Source organism: Chiloscyllium punctatum, chromosome 12, assembly GCF_047496795.1.
Source record: "Chiloscyllium punctatum isolate Juve2018m chromosome 12, sChiPun1.3, whole genome shotgun sequence".
Taxonomy (NCBI): Eukaryota; Metazoa; Chordata; class Chondrichthyes; order Orectolobiformes; family Hemiscylliidae; genus Chiloscyllium; species Chiloscyllium punctatum.
In genome coordinates this window covers 6,435,203-6,462,447 of record NC_092750.1, presented here as the reverse complement: position 1 = coordinate 6,462,447, position 27,245 = coordinate 6,435,203, and the positions used below count along the sequence as shown (strand labels likewise).

Genomic DNA, 27,245 nt, shown 5'->3' with positions numbered 1-27,245 from the left:
TGCATTTTTGATTTTTTAAAAAATATTGTCATACAGCGCAGAAACAAACCCTTCAGTCCAACTTATCCATGCTGGCCAAGCTTCCCAAACTAAACTAGTCCCATTTGCCTGCATCTGGTCCATATCTTTTTCTATCCATATGTCTGCCCAAGTGTATTTTAAATAGTGTAAATCTGCATCTACCATTTTGAACAATAGGGGCAGGACTTGTACCGTTAATGGTAGGGCACAGGTAGTGTTCTCAAACAGAGACCTAGGGTTTAAGTGCATATTTCTTTGAAATTAGTGTGGCGGGTAGACGGTGGTGAAGGTGTTTAGCACACTTAGCATCTTTGCTCAGGCATTTGAGTGTGGGAGTTGGGATGCTGTATTGCAGTTGTACAGGGTGTTGGTGAGGCCACTTTTGGAGTACTATGTATGGTTCTGGTTGCCCTGCTATCATAAGGATGTAGTTAAATTGGAAAGAGTGCAGAAAAGATTTACCAGGGCACGAGGGTTTGAGTTATAAGGAGAGGCTGGGAATATTTTCACTGGAGTGTAGGAGGTTAATAAAAATCTGTGGGGTTTAGTTAAGGTGAATAGCAAAGGTCTTCTCCCCAAGGCATAATTTTCTCAGGTATGTGGAATAAACTGCTAGAGAAGGTGGTAGATGCAGATGCTCTTACAACATTTTAAAAGACATTTGGACGGGTACATGAAGGGGAAGGTTGAGAGAAATGAATAGATCAGCAAGTGAGGCTAGTTTGGGAAACGTGGTTGGCATGGGCAAGTTAGACTGAAGGGTCAGTTTCCGTGCTGTCTCTCTCTATGCTGGATATTCATCATTAATCCAGCAATATTGAAGGCAAATGACTAAATTCTACCAAATTTGTGCAGGAATTAAACCATGGACCCTTGGCTCATGTGAGAGTACTTGAAAGTACCTAACATTGTAAAGCTACAAAATCTGTCTCTTTCTCAGTTAAGTTTCTGGTCTGCTCAGTGCATTTTGTTTAAAACTATAGCTCCTATTGGCCAGGTTCAAGTTTGTTTATTCTAACTCATGCCGCTGGGAGTACAATATATATTTCCTGTCTCCAGGTATAAACAAGGGATTAAGACAGTGCAGGTGTGGTTCACTGACTCCTCCATGTGTTTTTAAATGTCTCCTAATCTGTGTTTTGGGAGTACACTTACCTGTAACTATTAATACTTACAAGTTGTATTTAAAATTCTCAAATTATGCTAATCTCTTTTTTACTTTAAAATTTCCAGTAGATAGAATTAGAGTCATAAACAGTGTATGTGCCAACTCTCAAAAAGCAAACTATTAATCCAGCTTACCTTCTCTTGTTCCGTGTCATGCAAAGTCAAGGAAGCTGACACTGTGAATATGGAAAACCAGAGGTAAAGTCAAAAGCCATGTCCTCAGTGCTGCATTGCAGTTAGAAGTTGGTTACAGCTGGATACACTATGATCTTAACCATGGTGGTTTTTCATGGTGAAGAAGTATTACAATGTGTAACCTCATTTGGAACAAAGCTGAGTTTTACAGGTTTGAAGTAGTGTTTGCATTCTGTGGTATGACAGTTAAATAACAGGTACTAGCAGGGCTCTTAATTGCTAATAATCCAGAGGGGACACTGCAGACTTCCCCAAAATGTCTACTTAGTTGCCTATCAAAACAGATTTTCTACTTGTGTAAGGCCAACATTAATTGCCTATTCCTTCGAACCACTGTCTTAAATGTAACAGAATACATTTCTGGGCCTTTTATTTTTGAGGGTCCAACGACTTCAACAGATCAGGAAAGCAGCTCATCTTTGAGAATTGGTAATGAGCAATCAATGTTAACCAAACTAGTTTATGCCCATATCCCATGAACATGTAGAAATAAAATCCCTGAGCTGCAGTAATGGGATTTGTGCTCATGTCCCCAGGTTTTTACTCCATTAATATGACTGATTTTTGTGCCCAGGTAATAAATCCATCATCTTGACCAAATTGAAGGGGGAGCTTCTTGTAAGTTTGATGACCATATAAATTTTCTGTTACTTATCTTGAAAAGCACAAATAAAAAATGGTTGGATGAAAGAAGTGGTACGGTGGCTCAGTGGTTAGCACTGCTGCCTCACAGCACCAGGGACCCAGGTACAATTCCCACCTCGGGCAACTGTCTGGAGTTTGCACGTTTTCCCCGTGTCTGCATGGGTTTCCTCCAGGTGCTCTGGTTTCCTCCCACAGTCCAAAGATGTGCAGGTTAGGTGAATTGGCCATTCTAAGTTGCCCGTAGTGTTAGGTGGATTAGTCAGTGGGAAGTGGGTCTGGGTGGGTTGCTCTTCGGAGGGTTGGTGTGGACTTGTTGGACCGAAGGACCTGTTTCCACACCCTAGGGAATCTAATCATCTAATAAATTCTAGTGTGCAAGACACTTTATATAAAAAAAAGGATTAGAGGTAATCGAACATTTGGGATGTTGATTATTTGGAACTGTAACATTTAGCATTGGATTCTAAATTAGATTGATCATATAGTCTGGATATTCTGATCTAACGTATTTAGAATTCTCCTAATTACTTCACTCACTAACTAACTGTGTAGATTATTTCAAAGTCTATGACCTTGTAAAGGTTTTTCCCAGTTCTCTTCCTTAAGGTTACTTTTATTTTTCAGTAGATTAAATTTGGCTTGTGTTTTGTGGCCTGACTTGCCCTGAAATATAATTTTGGGTTTACCTTGCGTGTACCATTCAATATTGATGATGGCTGTATATATTGTAAGCCCTGTTTTAATGCTGTCTGCTTGTAGCTCCATCCTTGGATGGTGTGGAACTTTGGCATCGTCAAATGCCCTGATTGAAACTTCTAGGGCAGATTTTGTTCGATGGGGAGAGAAGCTATAAGCCTGTTCCATACAAATGTTTGTAAGTGTGAAAAGGTTTTACATTGAAAAAGATTCTAGCTCATTCAACAATTCCAAGAGCCGTTTCTGAAATTAATTACCATCACAGTTTAAGGATGAAGGGGTGATAGGCCACTTAGCTCCGGGATGCGATATTTCTTCACCCAGAGATGGTGAACCTAAGGAATCCTCTACCACAAAGTGGTTCAGGCCAAACATTTAATATTTTTCAAGGAGATAGATGTAGCTTTTGGTGTAAAGGGATTCAGAGTTTGGGAAGAAAGCAGGAACATGGTAATATTTGGATGATTAGCCACGATCATATTGAATGGCAGAGCAGGCTTGAAGGACCGAGTAATCTATTCCTGTTAAGTTTCCATGTTTCTGCTAACCAGGCATATTAAAAGATATTAAAGTTGGATGATGGAGTAAAGGTGCATGCTAAGCAGCTGATACAATTCAATGATAAAAGGGCTGAATAAGCTCTTCATCTTACTGTTTGAAACATTTTGTTAAACCCACAAAATTTTACTATGTTCTAATTTTTGTTTTTCTAGATTCAATTTAGAGAGAAAGTACTATGGACAGCAATTACACTCTTCATCTTCTTAGTCTGTTGCCAGGTCAGTTCAAGTTATTTGACACCATTGAGCATTTTGTTTGGAAACCTAAGTTTTCATTTCAAGATGGTTTGCTTAACTTAGTCAATTTGTAAAGCTGTATGGTTATTAAATAAAAATGTTAAGTGGGAATCTGTGGAGAGGAGAAATTGGCTGACTACCCCTCTTGTTCAGGGATGGAGTATAGCTGAATGTTAAAAATATTTTTAGTTGGATTTCCTAATACTTTGAGTGTACAGAAGAACCTTGATTGGGACATGGATGGGGAGTATTTTGTTCGGTTGATCAAATTCTGGATAATCTAATGCCGGATAATATAGTTTAGCCATGCATCGGGACCTTGTGATCTTGCAGGATAATAGAGGTTCCTCTGTAAATAGTATTTCACTGTAAACCTGCTTCAGGAAACCTGGGATTACTTATTTAATATTTTGTTTTTAAACTCTTCAGATTCCTTTATTTGGTATCATGTCCTCAGACTCCGCAGATCCTTTCTACTGGATGAGAGTTATTTTGGCTTCAAATAGAGGTAATGGAAGTTTATTTTAGGAATTATCGTAACATTGACAGTTAAGGTAGAGGAGTGGCACTTGTGAATTACCTCCACTTTGTCTCGACTGGTAGATGAGGTACTGTGTCCATGAATGTTCATTCCTTACAGTTGAGTCAAAATGTGGCACTGGAAAAGCAGCAGGTCAGGCAGCATCCGAAGAGCAGGAGATGTAACATTTTGGGCATAAGCCCTTCATTAGGGCCACATCATTAAATTGGAACTCAATGATATTCTCACTTCTCTCTGTAATGGGGAAAGGAAGGGGATTAGTTAACGTGACAGCACCAGTCTCTGTAGCTCTAGTATTGTTCACTGAGGACTATCAGTCCTCTAGGTTTCTCTCACCTGCACATAAATATCTGGTACCCAAGTTTGTATTTTCTGAGTGGCAGGTTTGAAATCCAGTACTAATACTGTGCATATGGAAAACTTCCTTAATCATGTTCTGGTGCCATAAATTGAATTATTCCTGAGTTGTTCTTGAGCGGACAGTTGCTTGAGGTTCCAGAGTATTCCGAACATCTCATTAAATCACTGAAACAGGAGGATTGTCTCCTGAATAATGTTGCTTAAATGTGTATGGTTGATGGAGACTGGATTCATAATTATAGCGCATACGCAACAGAGAAACGCACCAATTGTCCTGACTATCCTGTGCCTTTGCTTATGCTCCATTTCAGCCTACTCCTAACTTGTATCCAAATTTCATTATTTTTTTTCCTCTTAACTGTATCTGTACTATTCACATCAACTACCTGCTGTGGATGTAAATGCCATGTTCTTCCCAATGTAAAGAAGATTCTCTGGATCTCTTACTGGTGATCTTACATCAGCCTCTAGTCATGCTATTTCCTACAGAGAACGTTCTGACTGTATCGAAAATTTTAAATAAAGACCTCTCTATTAGGTCAATAGAGATGGTCAAGAAAGATTTTTCCTTTTGAAATCCATGCTTTTCATTTCTCAATTATCCTTTCTCAGGTTTAGAGGGTTTCCATTAATTTTCCCACCTCTAATTCCCTGGGTATGGTCTGTCCTCAAATATGAGAACTACAGGAACTGTCTACCAGTTATCTGGCACTAATGCTTTTTCCAACAAACTATTGCATCTGTCCAAATTCCTCTGCTATCTCTTCACTAGATTCATTTTAAGATGCGTGTGTTGTCTCTCTGAATCATGAATTTTATCCAGAGTTACAAATAAGGCATTATCCATTTAAGACAGATGAGAATTATTTTTCTATCGGCTGGTTGACACCCTGAAAAGTAGAAACAGCATTTTTGGACATTCCTTTTAAAGCAGAGGTGAATCCTTGATAAGCAAGGGGGTGAAAGGTTATTGGGTCCAAGGGGAAGTACGGAGAAATCAGGCCAGCCATGATCACATTGATTACTGAAGCAAGTTTGAGGGAATGAATGTGGCCTACTCCATTCGATTGTTTGCGCATTCATTAATACTCCTTTTCTATTTTAAATGCCCTTTTACTGGTGATCATCTCATCATTCAGTGTTTACCAATTATATTTTCCTCCAATACGAAGGCAAACAGTTGTTACCATCTCTGGCAGCTACTCATTATCTGTGGTTTTATCCATTCCAAGCTTTAAACTTCCTAGCCTAGTTACAATCTTTATTTCTTACTTGTAAAATATTTCCCTTTTGTTTATGACCCTGAATAAAGTTTATTGCATTGTGCCCCTTTGACTTTTCTGATTTAACTTGTTCGCTCATTTCTCATCATTCGCTCCTCTGTGTACCTTGCGTATGACTCCTTAACACTCAAAATTTCTTTTATTTTTGTGTTCGGCCATACAGTCTCACTTGTGTTTAGTTTGTCCTTTTTGTATCTGTTTCTTTAACAGACAAGCTAGTTTACATTGTAACTTTGATAAGCATTTTTTTGTGCACTTTTTAAAATTCCATTTGTTTCCTCCGTGATGAACAATGCAACTAGCTTTCTGCCACGTCTCAAACTACTGTCCTCAAGAAACTATCTGTTTTTAGAAGAGTTGCTTCTCTGTTGTATTTTGTGATCTTTTCCCCAGATTATGTTGCACAGTATAAATGTTTTTAACTTTTATTTAATGTCACTGGTACTTGTTTGAAAATCCGAATGATTATCACCACTGTACATTGTGTAGTTGAATAGTACTAAATGTAGTAATGGAACAGGATTGTTAATGATATTAAAAAAGTGTTTTAAATTTAGGTACACTGATGGAACTTGGTATTTCGCCGATTGTCACTTCTGGTCTCATCATGCAGCTTCTGGCAGGTGCAAAGATTATTGAAGTTGGTGACACTCCCAAAGACAGAGCTCTCTTCAATGGAGCACAGAAACGTGGGTATCATGATCCAGTTTGATATGCTGCAACTGGTCACTTTTTTTTTGTAATATTACAAGGTATTAACACGGCATTCATCTTAACAGATCCATGCCAGCGTTTGTGTGCTATGTGAACCATCTTAGCAAGTTTTGAAAAGATTTGTAGCTCGGGCTGAGGTTTTGGCTGTAGGCTTGCTCGCTGAACTGAAATGTTCATTACCTTACTAGGTAACATCTTCAGTGGGCCTCATGTGAAGCAATGCTGAAAATTCCTGCTTTCTATTTATGTTTGGGGTGGTGATGTCGTTGCCTGTTCCTTTTCTCAGGGGGTGGTAGCTGGGGTATAACTGTTTGTTGATAGCATTCCAGTTGGAATACCATGCTTCTAGGAATTTTCGTGCATGTCTTTGTTTGGTTTGTCCTAGGGTGGATGTGTTGTCTCAGTCGAAGTGGTGTCCTTCCTCATCCGTATGTAAGGATACTAGTGAGAGGGGGTCATGTCTTTTTGTGGCTAGTTGGTGTTCATGTATCCTGGTGGCTAGTTTTCTGCCTGTTTGTCCAATGTAGTGACTACTCAGACCCCTTGGCATTGTGGTAGCCCACAAACCCACCACCACACTAAAACAGCAGCTAATGAACTTTAAAGACCCTATACAGACAATGAGCAAAACTCGCATCATTTACAATATACTGTGCAAGGACTGTTTTTGCCAGTGTTTTCGCATCTTGTTCAGTACAGGTAATCTGAATTCACTTACCTTTTTGATTGATCATTTTTGCCGGACCTTGATCTTTGGATAGTTGAGGTTCCTCTGTATTTTTCCAGTTTGCTTTATGGACTATTACTTTGAGAGAATTTCACTGTAAACTCATTGCAGGAAATCTGCAATTACTGATGAACTTCTGCCAGTTCTGTTTTATTTTTAAACTGACTTGCTGGAAACCATAATGCTGCCTGTCAGTCGGAAACTGCTTGGTCTGATTGGCTTTCAGGAAAGCTGTCTGTTTTAATTGTTCTTCAGTGGTCATCGCACAACAGGATCAGGTGGAGGAGATGATTAGATTCCCTACAGTGTGGAAACAGGCCCTTCGGCCCAACAGGTCCACACTGACCCTCTGAAGAGTAACCCACTCAGACACATTCCCCCACCCTAAATTTACCCCTGACTAATGCACCTAACACTATGGGACAATTTAGCATGGCTAATTCACCTGGCTTGCACATCTTGAGATTGCGGGAGAAAACCAAGCATTTGGAGGAAACCCACACAGACACTGAGAATGTGCAAACTCCACACAGACAGTCTTCTGAGGCAGGAATCAAACCTGGGTCCCTGGCGCTGTGAGGCAGCAGTGCTAACCACTGAGCCACCATGCCACCCATCAATGGTTTGGGAGTGGGAGGGTATGAGACTGGTATTAAGTTGAATGTAAACTGTATGCACACATCTATATGAATCAGAAAATACTACTAGCAAGCTGAACAGGATCTAACTGAACTGTTGTTCTGAAACCCAGTCTTCTATTGATTCTGCTACTGTGAAACACCTTGGGGCATTTTATGACATTCAGGGTGTTATGGAAGTTTTAACTGGGTCCTTGGTGCTAACCACTGATGTCATATCAGATCTGGCAATTACCGTTTCAATAATAAGGCACCTCCCATTTAAGAGTCTTGATTCTTTGGAGCTCTTTCATCTTGAAAAGATGATGGAAGTAGAGCAAGATGATCAAAGGAGTGAATGGTTGCAGGGGTAGGCTGGAATGTTGGTTTGGAGTTACAATCTGATCTGCTTTTTTTTCTTATGAAGCAGGCTCAATGGGGTGACTAGTCTGCGTCTGCTCGATTTTCTTCTGTATATTTGCATTTTGTCGGCTTTTCACCAGAGGTCTGGTATACACTTTAATTGTGAATACTTTCACCTTGCAGTTTTTGGTATGATCATCACTATTGGACAAGCCATTGTGTATGTCATGACTGGGATGTATGGAGATCCATCAGAAATGGGAGCAGGCATCTGTCTACTGATCATTATTCAGGTAAAGCTGTGGGTAGTTGACATGTCTTCTGACAATTCCTCTCAGTGGTAAAATGTCTCATTTTTATCTTTTTGAAATCAGCCATGCACAGATTTTTGTCCTGAACTTTATCTTGAGATTTGAAGATGAATGTTGAGTTGAACTAAACTCAACAGCTTCCAATTACAAATCCTCACTGAAAATAAGTTGTGTCTATGGAACAGATTCCGAGAGAGATGTTGGGAGCATTTTTGATCCATTCAAATCGAAATTAGATTGAGAAACAAACTTGTAAGGAGATCTCCGCTATCTGTAGAAATAATAGTTATGGTAGGGGGTTTTAACTTTCCAAGCATAGACTGGGATTGCCATAGTGTTAAGGGTTTAGATGGAGAGGAATTTGTGTGTACAAGAAAATTTTCTGATTCAGTACGTAGATGTACCTACTAGAGAAGGTGCAAAACTTGACCTACTCTTGGGGAAATAAGGCAGGGCAGGTGACTGAGGTGTCAGTGGGGGAGCACTCTGGGGCCAGCGACCATAATTCTATTAGATTTAAAATCGTGATGGAGAGGGATAGACCAGATCTAAAAATTGAAATTCTAAATTGGAGAAAGGCCAATTGTGACTGTATTAGGCAAGAACTTTCGAAAGCTGATTGGAGGCAGATGTTCACAGGTAAAGGGATGACTGGAAAATGGGAAGCCTTCAGAAATGAGATAACAAGAATCCAGAGAAAGTGTATTTCTGTTAGGGTGAAAGGAAACATTGGTAGGTATAGGGAATGCTGGATGACTAAAGAATTTGAGGGTTAGGTTAGGAAAAAGAAGGAAGCATATGTCAGGTATAGACAAGATAGATCGAGTGAATCCTTAGAGTATAAAGAAAGTAGGCGTATACTTAAGAGTGAAATCAGGAGGGCAAAAAGGGGACATGAGATAGCTTTGGCAAATAGAATTAGGGAGGATCCAAAGGGTTTTCACAAATATATTAAGGACAAAAGGGTAACTAGGGAGAGAATAGGGCCCCTCAAAGATCAGCAAGGCGGCCTTTGTGTGGGGCTGCAGAAAATGGGGCAGATACTAAAGGAGTATTTTGCATCAGTATTTACTGTGGAAAAGGATATGGAAGATATAGACTGTAGGGAAATAGATGGTGACATCTTAAATGTCCATATTACAGAGGAGGAAGTGCTGGATGTCCTGAAATGCATAAAAGTGGATAAATCCCCAGGACCTGATCAGGTGTACCCTAGGACTCTGTGGGAAGCTAGAGAAGTGATTGCTAGGCCTCTTGCTGAGATGTTTGTATTATTGATAGTCACAGGTGAGGTGCCGGAAGACTGGAGGTTGGCTAACGTGGTGCCACTGCTTAAGAAAGGTGGTAAGGACAAGCCAGGGAACTATAGACCGGTGAGCCTGACGTCGGTGGTGAGCAAGTTGTTGGAGGGAATCCTGAGGGACAGGACGTACATGTATTTGGAAAGGCAAGGACTGATTGGGGATGGTCAACATGGTGTTGTGCATGAGCGATCATGTCTCTCAAACTTGATTGAGTATTTTGAAGAAGTAACAGAGGATTGATGAGGGCAGAGCAGTATATGTGATCTGTATGGACTTCAGTAAGGTGTTCGACAAGGTTCCCCATGGGATACTGGTGAGCAAGGTTAGATCTCTCAGAATACAGGGAGAACTAGCCATTTGGATACAGAACTGTCTCTCAAAGTTGGAAGAGAGAGGGTGGTGGTGGAAAGTTGTTTTTCAGACTGTAGGCCTGTGACCAGTGGAGTGCCACAAGGATCAGTGCTGGGTCCTCTACTTTTTGTCTTTTATATAAATGATTTGGATGCGAGCATAAGAGGTACAGTTAGGAAGTTTGCAGATGACCAAAATTGGAGGTGGAGTGGACAGCGAAGAGGGTTACCTCAGATTACAACAGGATCTGGACCAGATGGGCCCATGGGCGGAGAAGTGACAGATGGAGTTTAATTCATATAAATGTGAGGTGCTGCATTTTGGGAAAACCAATCTTAGCAGGACTTGTACACTTAATGATAAGGTCCAAGGGAGTGTTGCTGAACAAAGAACTTGGAGTGCAGGTTCATAGCTCCTTGAAAGTGGAGTCGCAGGTAGATAGGATAGTGACGAAGGCAGAGTATTGAGTACAGGAGTTGGGAGGTCATGTTGCAGCTGTACAGGACATTGGTTAGGCTACTGTTACAATATTGCATGCAGTTCTGGTCTCCTTCCTATCGGAAAGATGCTGTGAAACTTGAAACGGTTCAGAAAAGATTTACAAGGATGTTGCCAGGTTTGGAGGGTTTGAGCTCTAGGGAGAGGCTGAACAAGCTAGGGCTGTTTCCCCTGGAGCGTCGGAGGCTGAGAGGTGACCTTATAGAGGTTTACAAAATTGAGGGGCATGGATAAGCTAAATAGGCCAAGTCTTTTCCCTGGGGTCAGGGAGTCTCTAACTTGAGGGCATAAGTTTGGGGTGAGAGGGGAAAGATATAAGAGAGACCTAAGGGGCAACTGTTTCACGCAGAGGGTGGTATGTGTATGGAATGAGCTGCCAGAGGAAGTGATGGAAGCTGGTACAATTGCAACATTTAAGAGGCATTTGGATGAGTATATGAATAAGAAGGGTTTGGAGGGATATGGGCCGGGTGCTGGCAGGTGGGACTAGATTGGGTTGGGATATCTGGTCTGCATGGACGGGTTGGACCGAAGGGTCTGTTTCCATGCTGTACATCTGTGGGTGGTACGGTGGCAGTGATTAGCACTGCTGCCTCACAGTGCCAGAGACCTGGGTTCACTTCCAGCCTCCGGCAACTGTCTGTGCGGAGTTTGTACATTCTCCCCATGTCTATGTGGGTTTCCTCCGGGTGCTCCGGTTTCCTCCCACAGTCCAAAAATGTGCAGGTTAGGCAAATTGGCCATGCTAAATTGCCTGTAATGTTAGGTGAAGGGGTAAATGTAGGAGAATGGGTCTGGGTGGGTTGCTTTCGGAGGGTCAGTGTGGACTTGTTGGGCCGAAGGGCCTGTTTCCATGCTGTAAGTAATCTAATCTAATCTCTGATTCTATCTATCTGAAAAAAATTCTGAATCTAGTATGAGTAATGAGAAGTGAAATATAGCTGTTTAATTATATTGATCTTCCTCCTGTTTTGAATGTTGTTTAAGCAGCCAATATTACTCTTGCCTACTGTAGAAAACCATGGAATTGATCATTTGCTGGAGTGTGTAATTTTAAAGTGTTTAACTTTCAGTAAATAGTAATCATTTCAAGTTTTGAGCTGTTCCAACCGGGCTGCATAGCTTTCTCCTTCCAGAATTTCACTGGGCTTTATCGAAGGGTTTTTAATTTTTTTTTCAGCTGTTTGTTGCTGGGTTGATTGTGTTGCTGCTGGATGAACTGCTGCAGAAAGGTTATGGTCTTGGATCTGGTATCTCTCTCTTCATTGCTACAAATATCTGTGAGACCATTGTGTGGAAAGCTTTTAGCCCAACCACCGTGAACACAGGAAGAGGTAAACAATTGCTTTACACTTACACAGCAATCTTGTTATAAACTGGCACCTAAGGGACCAAGAGTGTGCCATTTGCCCAAATGTTTGGGTTAGAGTAGTAGCAATATACAGCACGGAAATGAACCCTTCAGTCCAACTTGTCTATCCTGACCAAATATGCTTTTTGAATCTAGTCCCAGCATTTGGCCCATATCCTGCTAAACTCTTCCTATTCATACACCCATCCAGATGTCTTTTTAAATATTGTAATTGTACCAGCCGCCTTCATTTTCTCTGTCAGCATGTACCATATACACACTCTCTCTCCTCTGTATGAAAACATTGCTCCTTGGGTGACTTTTTTATACCTTGCCCCCCCTCACCGTAAACCTATGCCTTTTAGTTCTTGCCATCAGCCCCCCCCCCCCCCCCCCCCAGAAGACATTGAAGAGCTCCACATAATCTAAATAAAAACACACATTAGTAATAGAAATATGGATGTAAATTTGTTCGCTGAGCTGGAAGGTTTGTTTTCATATGAAAATGAACCTTCCAGCTCTGAGCTAATTTACATCCAGCACCTCCTCCTGCGCTCCAAATCTTCTCAAATAGAAATTTAATGGCAGAGTGTATACACGTCAAGGTTATACTTTATCACATTTTGTAAAAAAATTGCAGTTTTGCCTTTAAATAAAACTTATTGACAGAGAACCTCCTCACTTGTACCCTCAATTGGACATTGACCATTTTTATTACATTGTAACTCTGTGCAGCCCTTGCTCCTTACAATCTAATTTATCCACTTTCATGTGGTTTCTGTTTTCAACAGGGACAGAGTTTGAGGGATCGATTATTGCCTTGTTCCATCTATTGGCCACACGGCAGGACAAAGTCCGTGCTCTTCGTGAAGCCTTTTATCGACAGAACCTGCCAAATCTGATGAACCTTATTGCCACCATCTTTGTTTTTGCAGTAGTGATATACTTTCAGGTGAGTGGTGAAATAGGGCTGTCAAAAATCAAATGGAAAATCTTTAGATAACCTGAAGTACACAACGTTTCAGATTAATTGAGAGAAGCATTGAGAGGTTGAAACTGTCCTTGTTTTAGCTTTTTTTTCCCCATCTTCACTCCAGGATAGTTTGCACATCTGACAGCATTTGTGGAGTGAGAAATCCAATTAAATTCAGGTCAACGAACCATTCATTGGAACTGAAATGTTAACACTCTCCACAGATGTGACCCAACTGTAGTCTTTCCCAACATTTATTTATAGCATCAGTTCTATTTAGCTTTTGTTTTTATGTTGCAGTTGTATTTGATTTTGTCTTTTCATGATCAAGGTAGTGTAGTATATATTTACTCTACCTGGGGCGAGGGCATTGACAAGCTGGAGCTTTAAAACCGACTGGGTCAGTGTGAAAGGCAGCTTCTGATTCCTGAAGAGTGTTTGTTTGTGAACGATTTGGCTCCATCTCTCAGCGGTTTTCTGGGTGAGAAGCCATTTAGTTCCAGCCAACCCATGGCTTGAAGAATGTGATTATGGTAATAGGTGCAGAGAGCAGATCAAGGGGATGCTGTCAGGAATGGTAAACTTTGGTGAAGTCTAGATTTGATGATTAGGTTTGATTTTACTTTGGAACAACGGCCAAGAGAGAATTCAAGCGTATAAAAACTAGCAGAAAAGTTGATAGAGGGATGTAGGTTTACAGCTGCTTTAGAAGGATCAGCGGGAATTCAGGAGAAGTCTTTTCACTAATGGGGTGAGTTTGAAGTGGGATGTTGTGCCCGGGAACACCACCTGAAAGGGAAGTGGTGGCAGAAACTCTCCCTGCATTTAAATAATACTTGGGTATGTATTTGAAATGTCTTGATATTCTGGGCTACAGGCCTAGAGCTTGAGAGGGATTAACAGTGATAACTGTTTGCTTAGGGACATCAGGTAGAATGACCTCGTTCTGTTCTGTAATGCTCTGCTAGGTCTTCGAAATTTAGTGAGAGCAATAGGTTTTGTCCAATTACCTCTGCTTTAGGTGAAGAAAAGACAAAAGCAGAAATTGCAAGAAAAGCTCAGCACATCTGGCAACATCTGTGGAGAGAAATCTGCTAACGATCCTTCCTCAGAACTAGAAAATTAAGTTTTACTGGTCGTAATTTTTAAACTTGTGTTAATCACTTCAATAATAATCAGAATTAAAGCACCTTTGTTTGCACATTACAGGGCTTCAGAGTGGATCTCCCAATCAAGTCTGCCCGTTACCGTGGACAATATAACACCTATCCCATCAAGCTTTTCTACACCTCCAACATTCCTATCATTCTTCAGTCTGCTCTAGTCTCCAACCTGTATGTCATCTCTCAGATGTTGTCTACAAGATTCAGCGGCAATTTTCTAGTCAATCTGTTGGGGACATGGTCTGTAAGTACAGATTTTTGATAGAGATACAAAAAACACACCTTTTTAAAATCAAAAACCTCAAGTAGTGAACAAACCAAATTTAATCAAATTGGTATGGTCTTGCTTGTATCCTCATGTGATCTCAAAGACAATACATGAATGCCATTTTGTATCCCCTGGGTTCATCAATTGAGATGGGAAGCCTGTAATTTCTCCAGTTCCACAAAGCTAATACAGTCATACAGCACAAACTTCGGTCCAACAGTTCATGCCTAATCCCAAAGTAATCTAGTCTCATCTGCCTGCACTTGGGTATCCCTCCAAACACAATTTATTTGTGTATTTATCAAATGTCTTTTAGCAATGAGGAGAAAGTAAAGTATGGCCAAGTTATAACATGAAATTGTGTTTTCCCAGTAAACTGGGATTGCCCTTTCACCCCATTCTTAGTTTCTCAACAAAATATTTTTGCTTTTGAAGGATAACACTGGTGGTGGTCCAGCCCGTGCGTATCCAGTTGGAGGTCTGTGCTATTACCTGTCCCCTCCAGAGTCATTCACTTCGGTGTTGGATGACCCTGTTCATGCGGTGATTTATATTGTCTTCATGTTGGGCTCCTGTGCTTTCTTCTCCAAGACCTGGATCGAGGTGTCTGGTTCTTCTGCCAAAGATGTAAGTGGCCATACAGTGAAAATGTATTTTCTCTCTGGGAATCTTGCCATTAGCTCCCTCCTGATATTTGTTTCGAAATATTGTAACCTTACTCAGTCCCCCATGGACCTAGATTTGATTTCATTCTGGTTTTGAGTGTGTGTTGGATCCCATTATTAAACTGTTAATTTAGCACTAAAGACAGTCACCCTCAAACCACAAGTTGACTAATGTAAAATTGTCTGACTCAGTGGAGCAGGTAACATTGAGAGAGTGGCATATTTTTGACACTTGCTGGACATAATCCTTCAGTAATTTGTGCTAATATTAATTTCTGTCTTCAGAATCATTAAAGTTGCGACGCAAATGGAGGCCATTCGGCTTCTTGTCCCTGTTGGTTTTCTGATGTTTCTCCTGGAATATTTCATTTTCTCTTCCGATTGTTATCCAATTTTTTTTTTTGAAAATCGCTATTGAATCTGTCTCCATTATATTGCCCAACAGTATATTCTAGATCCTAATCACTCCCTATATAAATTATCTCCTTGAGTTATCTCTGAACAAAACATTTACAGTATAGAAAAGAACAATTGCAGGTTTTGGTTTACTTTTTCAAAATGTTTTGATAGATTGATGACTCACTGAGGGTATCTAGTTGGACAGCATTCAAGTTCTGTGTCCATCAATGCTGAGTTTGAAATGACCACCTTTAACTTGCATGGGTAATGATGCAATCACTGCTGTGGCCCCCAAAGGAGTCGTCCCTCCAAGCAATACCCCGAGCAGTTGAATAGCTCGCTGATGCTTCATCGCAAAAATACACCTCACAAGAATATAGCTGCATGTGGAACTGTCATGAGCATGGAGTAGAGTGCAAAGAGGTTCTAAATGGCAGTTCCTGCTGTCTCTTGTCTGTCCCCTCACTCCTTGTGAGATGTGAAATTTGCACACAGGATGGGAAGATGAAGGTTTGGCTGAACTGAACTCTAATTTGAGTCAAAACCATGCTGATCCACAGTGCTGTAATCTGGTCTGCCAGGTTGGTTTTTTTCCTTTTGTTAAAGGAAACATTGGCACACCAATTTGAACATTTACTTTGAAGGATCCAAATGGTGAGACACTCAACTGATGTTACTGTGAGCTGGGCTCCAGGGTACAGTGTGGTCTGGTGATGGCTTTAGAAGTCTTTGTAACAGGTAGGATCACTCCCTTGTCAAACACACAGAAGAGTGGACAATAACTGAACACATTTCCTCCTGTGTTTCACTTGTTTTGCCACCAGCTTTTGTGTGATTGGGTGAGACTTAACAAAAACCTGTGCAGTAAACCACTTCTTGGAAAGCTGGTGATTTGGATGGGTTTAAACATGTCACTGAGTTGACTCCGTAGTGGTTAAAGCTCATCAATTGATCTATCATGTTGTTTTATCTTCACTTTGTGCTGTAATGACTGCCTTGTTGGCCAATATTATCTTGATCCAGTGATTTGAAGGTGATGTTGAGTTTCCATCCAGCTGCTGTCTCTGTTTATATCTTTTTGAATTTGTTGGACTAATTGGATTGCTGGTTTTGGTCCAAAGTTAATACAGTAATGGGTTTATATCGATAAAGTCTTGAGCATTCTCTGGTGTCACAACAGTATCCAACTGGACTGTTCTTTCTCATTGATTTGCAGGTAGCCAAACAGCTAAAAGAACAGCAGATGGTGATGCGAGGACATAGAGAGACCTCAATGGTCCATGAACTTAATAGGTGAGTCGTATTAGTTATATATTTCCCTTAAAATGCTAATCATTTCCATATCAGTGTTGGATTGATGCGTACGATCTGATCAGATGTGTGCTGGTTCATAAATACTTGGGTAGCGATATATTTCCCATCCTATGCTATCAAGTAGTACAATGCAGTTTGAAGTATTGAGGTCAGGGCGAGTTCGACTGTTGAGCTGATCATGCCATTCAATGCAGTCACGGCTGATTAAATACTCGATGCCTTTTACCACTTTTTTGACAGTATTGCATTAGCGGTTTGGATGGAAGGATGCCCCTAAGCCTGATGGGTCACATTTTAGGATATTAAAAGTAGCAACAGAATTAACTGATGTGCTGGTAATAATCTTCCAAGAATTCTTAGCTTCTGGAAAAGTCCAGAGGATTGGAATACTGGCACTGTGGCACCCTAATTCTGAACGGGAGGGAGACGACAAGCTGGTAACTGTTGTTCGGCTTAGTAGCTGTCACTGGAAAATTGTTTTTGAAGGATCTAATTGCAAAGCACCAGCCAGTTTCACAACAGTTTCTGTCCTACTGTTAGAATACTGAATGGACACTCCAACTCTTAACATTCGCCTGTACCTGTTTTTGCTGCTATTTACTTAGCTGTGCTACTTAACGATGTGATCTGCATGTACTGCTTGCAAGACAAAGCTTTTCATTGTGCCTCAGTACACGTGACAATAAATTCAATTCAATTTAGAAATACATATGATCAAGCAGAGTCAATATGGCTTAGTGAAGGGGAAATCATGCCTGACAAATTAGTGTTTGGGAAGATGGCAAGTAGGATAGGTCTAAGAAGCCAGTGGACTTTTATGTTTTGGATTATCAGAAGATGTTCAGTAAGGTACTACAAGTACACAATCCTTTTATCCAAAACCCTCAGGGCCAGCCGGTTTTCGGAATTTGGAATTTATTGGATTTTGGGATAAGTGACAGTTTTGTGGTGAAATACAAAAAATTTTACCAAACAGCAGACACACCCATGAGTATTACAAGCACTGTGACAGATTTGGTGCCTGTCTGTGCTGGGCCACGCTGCCATTTCACATCTGACTGACGTGGCTCGAGTGGTTGTGTGGAGTTGGGTTAACTGCACACCAAACAACCTTGTTAGGGAGAAAAAACACTTCACGAAAAAGCTTTGGATTTCGGATAAAGGATCGTGTACACACCAGTTTGTCTCCATGCCATTTGTCATCCTGACTCAGTAATATAGCGCTGTTCCTTCAGTGTCAGTCACACAGAATGGAATGGACCCTTCAGTTCAACCAGTCCATGCCAACTACAATCCCAAACCAAATTAGTCCCACCTGACTGCGTTCAGCCTATATCCTTCCAAACCTGCCCTGTTCAAAACTTATCCAGGTATCTTAAACGATAGAACTCTCCTCTGGGTGCTCTGGTTTCCTCCCACCGTCTGAAGATGTGCAGGTTAAGTGAACTGGGCTATGCTAAATTGCCTTTAGTGTTCAGGGATGTGTCGGCTAAGTGCATCAGTCAAGGGAAATGTAGAGTAATAGGTTAGGAGAGTGGATCTGAGTGGGTTACTCTTCAGAGATTCAGTGTAGACTTGAGCCGAATGGCCTGTTTTCCCCACTGTAGGGATCCTATAATTCTATATCCACAACCACCCCTTCCTCCACATGTTCATTCCACTTCCCCCTAATGGTATTTTGGGTGGACCTACACTGTGGGCTGCAGTGGTTTAATAAGGCAACTCAGCACCACCATCAGGATGACTAGAGACCAGCAATAAATACTGTTTCACCCAGTGATGCCCAAATCCCATCCTAGTTTTTAAAACAAAACTGCATGATATAAAAGCCCATTGTGTTGGAGGTAATAATTATTCTCCTTGGATAATGTATTCACTAACCTTTAGACCGAATTGGAATAAGAGGAGTTTTTTCAGTCTGGCAACCTGCAGCTGGCGAGAGTTATGGGGATAAATGCTGGGGTCATGATTCATTACAATGTGTTGTAATGACTTGGGAGAGCCTGAATGTACAATAGCCTGTTTATAGAAAAATACTGAAATAGGTGGAAAGGCAAGTGATCTGTATGACAGTCTACAGAGGGATATAGACAGGTTAAGTGAGTGCACTCCAACTGCAAAGTTTTTGTCCAATCTGGAAAAATTTGAGGTTATGCATCTTTAGTAAGAAGAAAATAGGAGCTGAATATTTAGAGGTGGGCAGGCTGGGAAGTGGATTTACAGATGATCAGATCATCTGTGACCTTATTGAATGGGAGAGCAAACTCAATGGGTTGAGTAGCCCACTCCTCCTGTGTTTAAGGATCTTCGATGTGAGGCGAGACATTTTGGTGGGGCATTTAATGTTTCAGGTATTGGCAGAAATCTTTGAATTCTAGCAGGACAACTTAACACTGCAGTTAATGAAACAAGTGGCCTCTTGTAACTTCATTTTGTAAGCCCAAAGTACAAAACTGAAAATGTGTTGCTGGAAAAGCGCAGCAGGTCAGGCAGCATCCAAGGAGCAGGAGAATCGACATTCCTAAAGAAGGGCTCATGCCCGAAACGTCGATTCTCCTGCTCCTTGGATGCTGCCTGACCTGCGCTTTTCCTGCAACACATTTTAAGCTCTGATCTCCAGCATCTGCAGTCCTCACTTTCTCCCCAAAGTACAAAAGCCAAGAAGGTTATATTAAACTTTTTTAATGCTGAGAATTGAAACCATCTGAGCTGGAGCAAGTGTAATTCTGGGCTCTTCTCTTTAGGAAGGATGTGGAAGCTTTACAGAGAGCTTTATAAGTGATTCTTGGGATGAAGAATTAATGAACAGGAAGAGACAAGTGGCTTTTCTTAATATCTGAGATTTAAGGAGAAATTTGATTTGAGGGGTTTATAGTCATGAAGTGTAAATGAAATCCATGAAGTATAAATGGAGTGAATAGGAACTGATTTCAATATTACTGGAGGATAAATAACCATAGGTGCAGATTTACAGTTACTGGCAAAAGAAATCAAAGGCAGGAAAAGCTATTTAATGTAGTGAATGGTTTGCCTCTGAGATGTACTGTCTGATAGGATATCAAGTACAGATTCGATAGCAATCTTCCTTAAAGAATTAGATAAATACCTGAAAGAGGGAAAGTTTGAAGGTTTGAGAAGCTGGGCATGGGGCAAATGGGATTGTCCTTTTTAAAGGATCAGACGGATTATAATAGCTGCCTGTGTGCTGTACTGTTCTATAATCACTGCTGTCACTTGGAAATATGGAGCAGACTCCCATATTCTGAAAGTACTAGACTGTCTGTCCACAATCTTTCCACATCTACCCAATCAAGTTTTCTAGGAATTGTTTCAATAAGTCACTTTTTTCATGATCTTAACAGTAGTGAGTACAGGCCCAACCCACTTGTCATTAGACAGTCCCTCCATACCCAGATTAACCTTGTGAACTTTCTCTGGATTATCTCCAATAAGAGTGTTTCTTTCCTTAGATGAAGGGACCAAAACTGTAACTGTATTCCAGCTTTGGTCTGACTTATACCTTGTATAGTTTTAACAGGATCTCTAGCTTTCATACTGTATTCCCTATTTGTATGTAACTCTTATGGTTCATGCACAAGGGACTCCTAAATCTCACCTGTGCTGTAGCTTTTTACTTTCTTGCTCTATTTAAATAATCAGCTCTTCTGTTCCTCCTTCCAAAATGTATAACCTCCCTTTCCTAAAATATCTTCCATCTCGCAAGTTTTTACCACATACTTAATCAGTCTGTCTCCCTCTGCAGGCTCTGTTATCCTCACCACTTGCCTCTTCACCACCACCACCACCAGCATCCACCACCCCCAGTTTTGAAGATGAGGGGAGGAAAAATTTAAAACAAATTCTAGCATTATTTAAGGAAAGCTCATGATAGTGGAAGTCTATTTCTAAGGTTGTAGGTGGATGTAGTGAAAGATACCAAAACAGCTTTTATTTGGTTCTTAACATGTGCAGCCATGGCAGTGTTGCTGCTATTCACCCTGAGTTGCCTTCCATGTGTTCCAGCTGTTGCAGTCCCTTTAGTGATGGCGGTAATTTCTGGAATACCGTCTGGTTTAGGGAGTGATTGCTGGGAAAAGTCACAATACTTAAATAGATGGACAGGCATCAATGTGTTTTGGCACAGCTAATCTAAGATTTGGTTCTCTATTCTAAGAAGCAATAATATCCACGGTTGATTTTTCGGCAGTAATGTTAAAAGCTTTCCATCTGAACAGTTTGAATTGTAGCCAGAAATATGGTGCATTAGGACATGGTTTTCTTGGAAGATGGAGCACAGATGAACAGGGAGGGATGCACGTGATTTGAACGGAAAAGTATTTCACATTGTTTTCATTAATGTCAGAACAAACTGGACATAGCAATCTGCTGCTCATTGTGTTCAGTGTTTCCATTTCCTTGCACTGTCATTCCTGTTGAGTACATAAGGATGTACAGTACAGAAACAGACCCTTTTTTAGTCCAACTTCTCCATGCCAAACAGCTATCCTAAACTAATCTAATCCTATTTGCCAGCACTTGACCCATATCCCTCTAAACCCTTCCTATTCATATACCCATCCAGATGCTTCTTAAATGTTGTAAGTCTCCTCTGGCAGCTCATTCCATACACACACCACCCCGTGAAAAAGTTGCCCCTTACATCCTTTTTTAAAACTTCCCCTCTCACCTTTAAACTTATACCTTCTAGTTTTGGATGCCCCCTAACCCAGGGAAAATATCTTGTCTATTTTATCCTATCTATACTCATGATTTTATAAAGCTATATATGGTGTCTCACTCTACTCCAGGGAAAATAGCCCTGGCCTATTCAGTGTCTCATTCCAAATGTGGCAACGTCCTTGTAAATCTTTTCTGAATCCTTTCAAGTTTCACAACATCCTCCCTATAGGGAGACCAGAATTGAATGCACTATTCCAAAAGTGGCCTAACCAGTGTCCTGTACAGCTGCAGCATGACCTCCCAAGTCGTATACTCAGTGCACTGACCAATAAAGGCAAGGGTACCAAGTTCCTCCTGAACTATCCTGTCTGCCTGGGACTCCACTTTCAAGGAGTTACAAACCTGTTCTCCGTGTCTGTTCAGCAACATGTTAGAACCTTACCATGAAGTGTGCAAGTACTGTCCTGATTTGCCTTTGCAAAATGCGGCCCCTCTTTCTTATCCAAAATAAAATCCACCTGCCACCCCTTGGCCCACCAACCCATCTGGTCAAGGTCCTGTTGTACTGAGGTAACCTTCTTTGCTGTCTACTACACATCCAATTTTGCTGTCACCTGCAAACTTACTAACCGTTACCTCCTGTGTTCACATCCAAATCACTTCGATAAATGATGAAAGCCAGTGGACCCAACACCAATCCACAAGATGATCATGTAACTGCGCATACATTTAATGTTGTGCCTATTGAGATGATTGGCAATTCTGAGGAATAGATATTACAAAGTAGGAGTTAAAAACAATAGAACCTCCAAAGGGATTGAGAGAAGATCTCCATCACTGATCAGCCTACTTGTGGTTTATGGGATTATTGATTCTGGCTGAATAGGTGGAGGGGCTACTGTGGCTTCAAAGGTTAAGGCTCCCAAACCGGCTCCATCAGTCTCTGCTTACATAGGACACAGGCTGTTAGCCAAAGAGTATTGAAAACTCAGCCACCATGCCACCTAAATAGGGATTCCGTTGTTATCATTGCTGTCTCAGTGCCAGGAATCTGGATTCGATTCCAACCTTGGGCGTCTGTCTGTCTGTCTGTGTGGAGTTTGCACTTTCTCCCAGTGTCTGCATGGGTTCCCTCTGGGTGCTCTGGTTTTGTCCCACAGTCCGAGGATATGCAGGTTAGGGTGAATTGGCCTTGCTAAATTGCCCATAGTGTCCAGGAATGAGTAGGTTAGGTGGATTAGCCACTGGGAACGCAAGGTTACAGGGTTAGGGTAGGGGGTGAGTCTGGGTGGCATTCTCTTCAGAGTTGGTGTGGACTGTTGGGTCGAATGGTCTGTTTGCACACTGCAGGGATCCTATGGATTCTATTTTAAGTGAATCATTAGATTTATTTAACATTGCAATATTTTGAATATTCTGCAAATTGTATTTAAGCATGGTCACCTTTTTGTTTTGCAGGTATATTCCCACTGCTGCAGCATTTGGAGGCCTGTGCATTGGTGCACTCTCAGTACTTGCTGACTTTCTGGGAGCCATTGGTTCTGGGACTGGTATCTTATTGGCAGTGACCATCATTTACCAGTACTTTGAGATCTTTGTGAAAGAGCAGAGCGAAGTGGGAAGCATGGGAGCCCTGCTCTTCTAACAACGTACCAACTCTCCTATCCTTTTGATTGTTTGATAGTGTCCAGATGAGAGATTTCTGAATTATCACAGCAGGGAAGAACATTTCTGACCCCTTTCTCACCCAGGGTAACTTTTTTTTCAATTTTGAGAATTCACCACTGAGTGGCTGAGGGCTGAAAAAAAGCATATTTTGGAATCTGTTTTGTTTAAATTATGGTTAAGAGCACAAATTTCCACCAAGGGAAAGTTGTGTATGCATGTGGAGTGAGTCTGTGTGTGTGCGCGCGAACCTGTGTGTATTCTTTCACTGATTCAAACTTGCAACTGAACGATCCAGGTGGAATTGAGCTTCCTTCTGAATTGAAGCTTCTCTTAGCCTCAGTAGATCCATTGTTATCAGGTATCCAGGCCAAGTGGTCTCTGGTTTGCTCTCTGATCATTTCCTGACCTCATAACTGGAATACTGCGGTGGACAGTTGGGAAGGGAACATCAGACAGTACTCCTCAACTGTTATCCACAGCAATCACTGGGAATGGATGTGGAGGTCACAGGGATCAGGCTCCAATCCTGCTCTGGTGTAACTTGAGGTCAATATAGCAGTATCGAAGCTCCGACATAAAGGCCCTGTTACCATGGGCTGTTATCTCAGCAGACACCTTGGCCTCCTGGAACGAAGACTGAGCTGAACATCACAGCTTTGCCCTGGATGTGATGTGTCAGGAGGCCTGTATTAAACTATCCACCTACAACTATTCAGTATCGTATTAAGGTGCTGTTAATTAATTTACCTCTTTCCTAGTTTCTTTCTTTTGACCGTTTTTTTGTTAAGATGTGGTCAGTGCAGCTACAACAGGTTGATATCTTTCCTTTCAGAAAAGGCGTGAGCATCTCCATAACAGTCACTAAATGTCAGTGTCGAGTTTGATAGTGGATGCGCCAGCAAATTTATTGGCCTTTCTAAGGTTGGGAGTGATGGGAGGTGCAAGCTTCTTCACTGTATTGCCAGCTGTCAGGTGCTGGATGTAGAATTGTTTAGCTTTTTTAAACAAATGGTTTAACCTTAAAGTGCACAGGAGTTCTCTTGGTTTGAAAATTTGAGTTTAAATAAAATTTGACATGTAGCTTCTTAAACAAAAGGAATTTTTTCTGTAGCCTCTTTCCCTTTCCTACCGGTTAAGAAACCGATCGGAGTTTCTGGGAATTTTTAATTCCAGTTCTTGCTGGGCCCAGCTAGGTAGGTGGGGGTGTGTGCGCGTGCATGTGTGTATGGTGTTACCTGCTCCTGATTTATTCTTCAATGCATCTTGTTGTGTTGCATTTGGACATATCGGGATGACTTACAATGCTCACTCCTTCTTTGGTCAAATTGTCCAGATTTGTGCAAAAGGAATGGCTATGAGGGGGAATGCAAGGTGACGTTACAGTTCTCTCTCCTGGGGAGGGTTCGGAATGGCTGGTATTCTGAGTATATTTTTAAGTACAGGGGCCCATTAATAAATTTGCTGGCATCTGTCTCCAAACCTCTCTTTAAGTAGAATAAGTTTTGTACATAATTCTCAGCGCCTGTATGAAAACCAATCTTCCTCTGCCCTGTTGTGATAATGATGTTTTTAAAAGACTCTCTTGCTGAACAGTGTAAAAACATTTCTGGATTTCTCTTTCAATCCATAGTTCCAGTTTTGGGAAAAAAGTGGAATTTCTATGCATTCCCACCGGTTGGCAGCAATTAAACCTCATTTAAGCAGTGTTTGTTCTCCAGGACTTGCCGACTTCAAACCCTGTCTTTATAAATAAAGTGTTTTGGAAAAGTATTGATTGGTGTTTCTAACTGACCTTAATACATGAGTGATTTTTGTGAATGCTCGTGGCCAATGTGTCAGGACACTTTAACCAAGCAGTTTATGCTCTGCATAGATTAACCTTCTTCTCACCTCGGGAGAATGAGGACCTGATTTTATGAATTTGTTGTCCTTCACCCGTCAGATAAAGCTTTAAGACAATGCAAGCATTTTTAAACGGATTATAATGGACTCACTGAAAGTTAGTACCCTGACTATAATTTCATACATTTGACATTCAAATTCTCTCTCCTCCAAGCACTTCTGTTGCAGCTCCGTCCTGAAGGTACTTGATCTGTGTTCCTAGAGGGTGTGATATGACTGCTTGAGTAACTGGTGTACCCACTGAAGCTCTGTAGGATATTTACCCAGGGCAGTGTCACTGCTAGCCACATTCTCTCAGTTTGCAGCAAATGTCACGTTTAAGTACTGTGGTTTGGTAGTGGTGTGTGCCGGTCTGTCACTGTAACATTGGAATGCTGATGGCAAGAAGTCCATGAGTAAATGGTACATGTCTAAGAGGACACAGGACAATACTGGTGAGAACCAGTCAGTCACTAGCAGCTGTATAGTGCTGGTGAGGATAGGTCTGCCACTATAACAGTGAGGTATAGTACTAGGGCATTTAATTGAGGGGTGATAGATTTTAGATAGATGTCAGAGGCAGGTAAGAGTGTGGGATGCCCTACCTGCCAATGTTGTTAACTCAGCCATATTAGGGAGATTTAAACAAGTTTTGGGTAAGCATGAATGATGGGATAGTGTAAGGGGATGATCTTAGATGAGTTCACTGCTTGGTGCAACATCAAGGGCTGTAGGGCATGTTCTGTGCTATGTTCTCTAAAGTCTCACTCTAACTTGGAGCTAGAACACTGGTGACAAGTCAGTCACTGCACAATATATTTCTGTCGTGGAGAGTCTGTCATTGTAAGAGACCAGTACCATCCTGGTGATTGCAGGATTTGTTGCTGTAACTTAAGACTAACTGGCCGATGGCACCAAACCCATACCTGGGTTGCTTGATTTTCATGAAAGCCTGAGTGCCATCATACAAACCAGGAATGAGGAGGCCACTTGGCCCTTCGAGCCTGCTGCCCCATTCAATAAGATCACAGTTGATCCAACTTTTAACCTCCACTCTACATTGCTGCATATCCCTGGTAATGTTTCACCCTCCTGAGTCATCCGTCTGCCTTAACAATCCACTGCCTTTTGAGGGAGAGAATTCCAAAATGACTGGACCCTCCAATGTTTCATATGTTTGAAGTGGGGGCCCATCTTGTTCACACATTGAGACCTTGTTCTCGATTTTCCTCCTCCCTCTCTTCCCCCCCCCCCCCCCCCCCCCCACCCCCCCGTAAGAGACTAGGACCTAAAGGTGCAGTGTCAGAATGAAGGGGCAAGGAGGAATTTCTTCAGCCAGAGGGTGATTAATCTGTGGAATTTCTTGCCACAGAGGCCAAGTCATTGATCTCACCTTAAACCTATGCCCTCCAGTTTTGGACTCCGATACCCCACTTGGTTATTCACCCTATCCATTCTTCTCAATTTTATAAACCTCTAAAGTCACCAATCAGCCTCCAATTCTCTGGCGTGAACAAAAACTCCAACCTATTTAGCCTCACTGTAACCACCTTAAATTCAACCAATGTCCCTAAGACAGATATAGGTTAACCTGTCTATAGTCTGTGTTGTCTCTTTTTGAATAGAAGAGTCCCAGTTTTTGTTTTCCAATTTGATGGGGCTTTTCCAGAATCACGTTTTGAGAACTTCAAACCAATTACGATCCCAGCAGCTAAATCTTTTACCCATCCCAGAATGAAGCCCATCGGACCTTGGGGCTTGACCGATTTCAGTTCAAAATTTCCGCTATACCCTTTCCCTGGAATTCCTTGGTCCCTTTCATATTTTGATTCACAAATATTTCTGGAATATAGTTTGTATCCTCTACAGTGCACACAGGTGTGAAATATGCATTCAATTCATCTGCAAATTCCCTATTTTCCATTATTAAATCCCAGGCACACTGCTTACTGTCTTTTCCCTTCAAGTTTCTCACTCCAATATTAAATGGAGTAATTTCTGAAGGAGAAACTTAAGCCTTCTTTCTGGAAATGATTGTTTTCTTTGGAGCAGAGAAGGTTGTGGTGGAATCTAATAGAGGTGTATAAGATTCTGATGAGCATGGACAGATGATTAGGAAGCCGCTATTCACCTTAGCTGCAGGGTCAATGACAAGGGATGTATAACTTTAAAGTGAAAAGCAGGAGGTTTTGAGGGGATTTGAGAAAGGCCTTTATCACCCAGAGGGTGGTAGGGGACTTGAAGGCACTACCTGGGAGGGTAGTTCAGGCAGGGTACCTCTCAACCTTTTTAA

At 41.4% G+C, this 27,245-nt stretch overlaps 1 protein-coding gene across 1 annotated transcript in view; it reads left to right on the top strand.

Annotated features, from left to right (window-relative positions):
- Positions 1–24,841, top strand: part of LOC140483575 (protein transport protein Sec61 subunit alpha-like 1) — a 29,274-nt gene extending 4,433 nt beyond the window's left edge. Inside the window, exons 3-12 of the mRNA XM_072581797.1 lie at positions 3,438–3,503; positions 3,951–4,029; positions 6,263–6,394; positions 8,310–8,419; positions 11,771–11,924; positions 12,733–12,893; positions 14,124–14,321; positions 14,781–14,972; positions 16,626–16,702; positions 22,862–24,841. Coding sequence (XP_072437898.1) covers positions 3,438–3,503; positions 3,951–4,029; positions 6,263–6,394; positions 8,310–8,419; positions 11,771–11,924; positions 12,733–12,893; positions 14,124–14,321; positions 14,781–14,972; positions 16,626–16,702; positions 22,862–23,048 — 1,356 coding nt within the window. The 3' untranslated portion in view covers positions 23,049–24,841. The remainder of the gene's footprint in view (positions 1–3,437; positions 3,504–3,950; positions 4,030–6,262; positions 6,395–8,309; positions 8,420–11,770; positions 11,925–12,732; positions 12,894–14,123; positions 14,322–14,780; positions 14,973–16,625; positions 16,703–22,861) is intronic.
- The last annotated feature ends 2,404 nt before the right edge of the window (positions 24,842–27,245 follow it).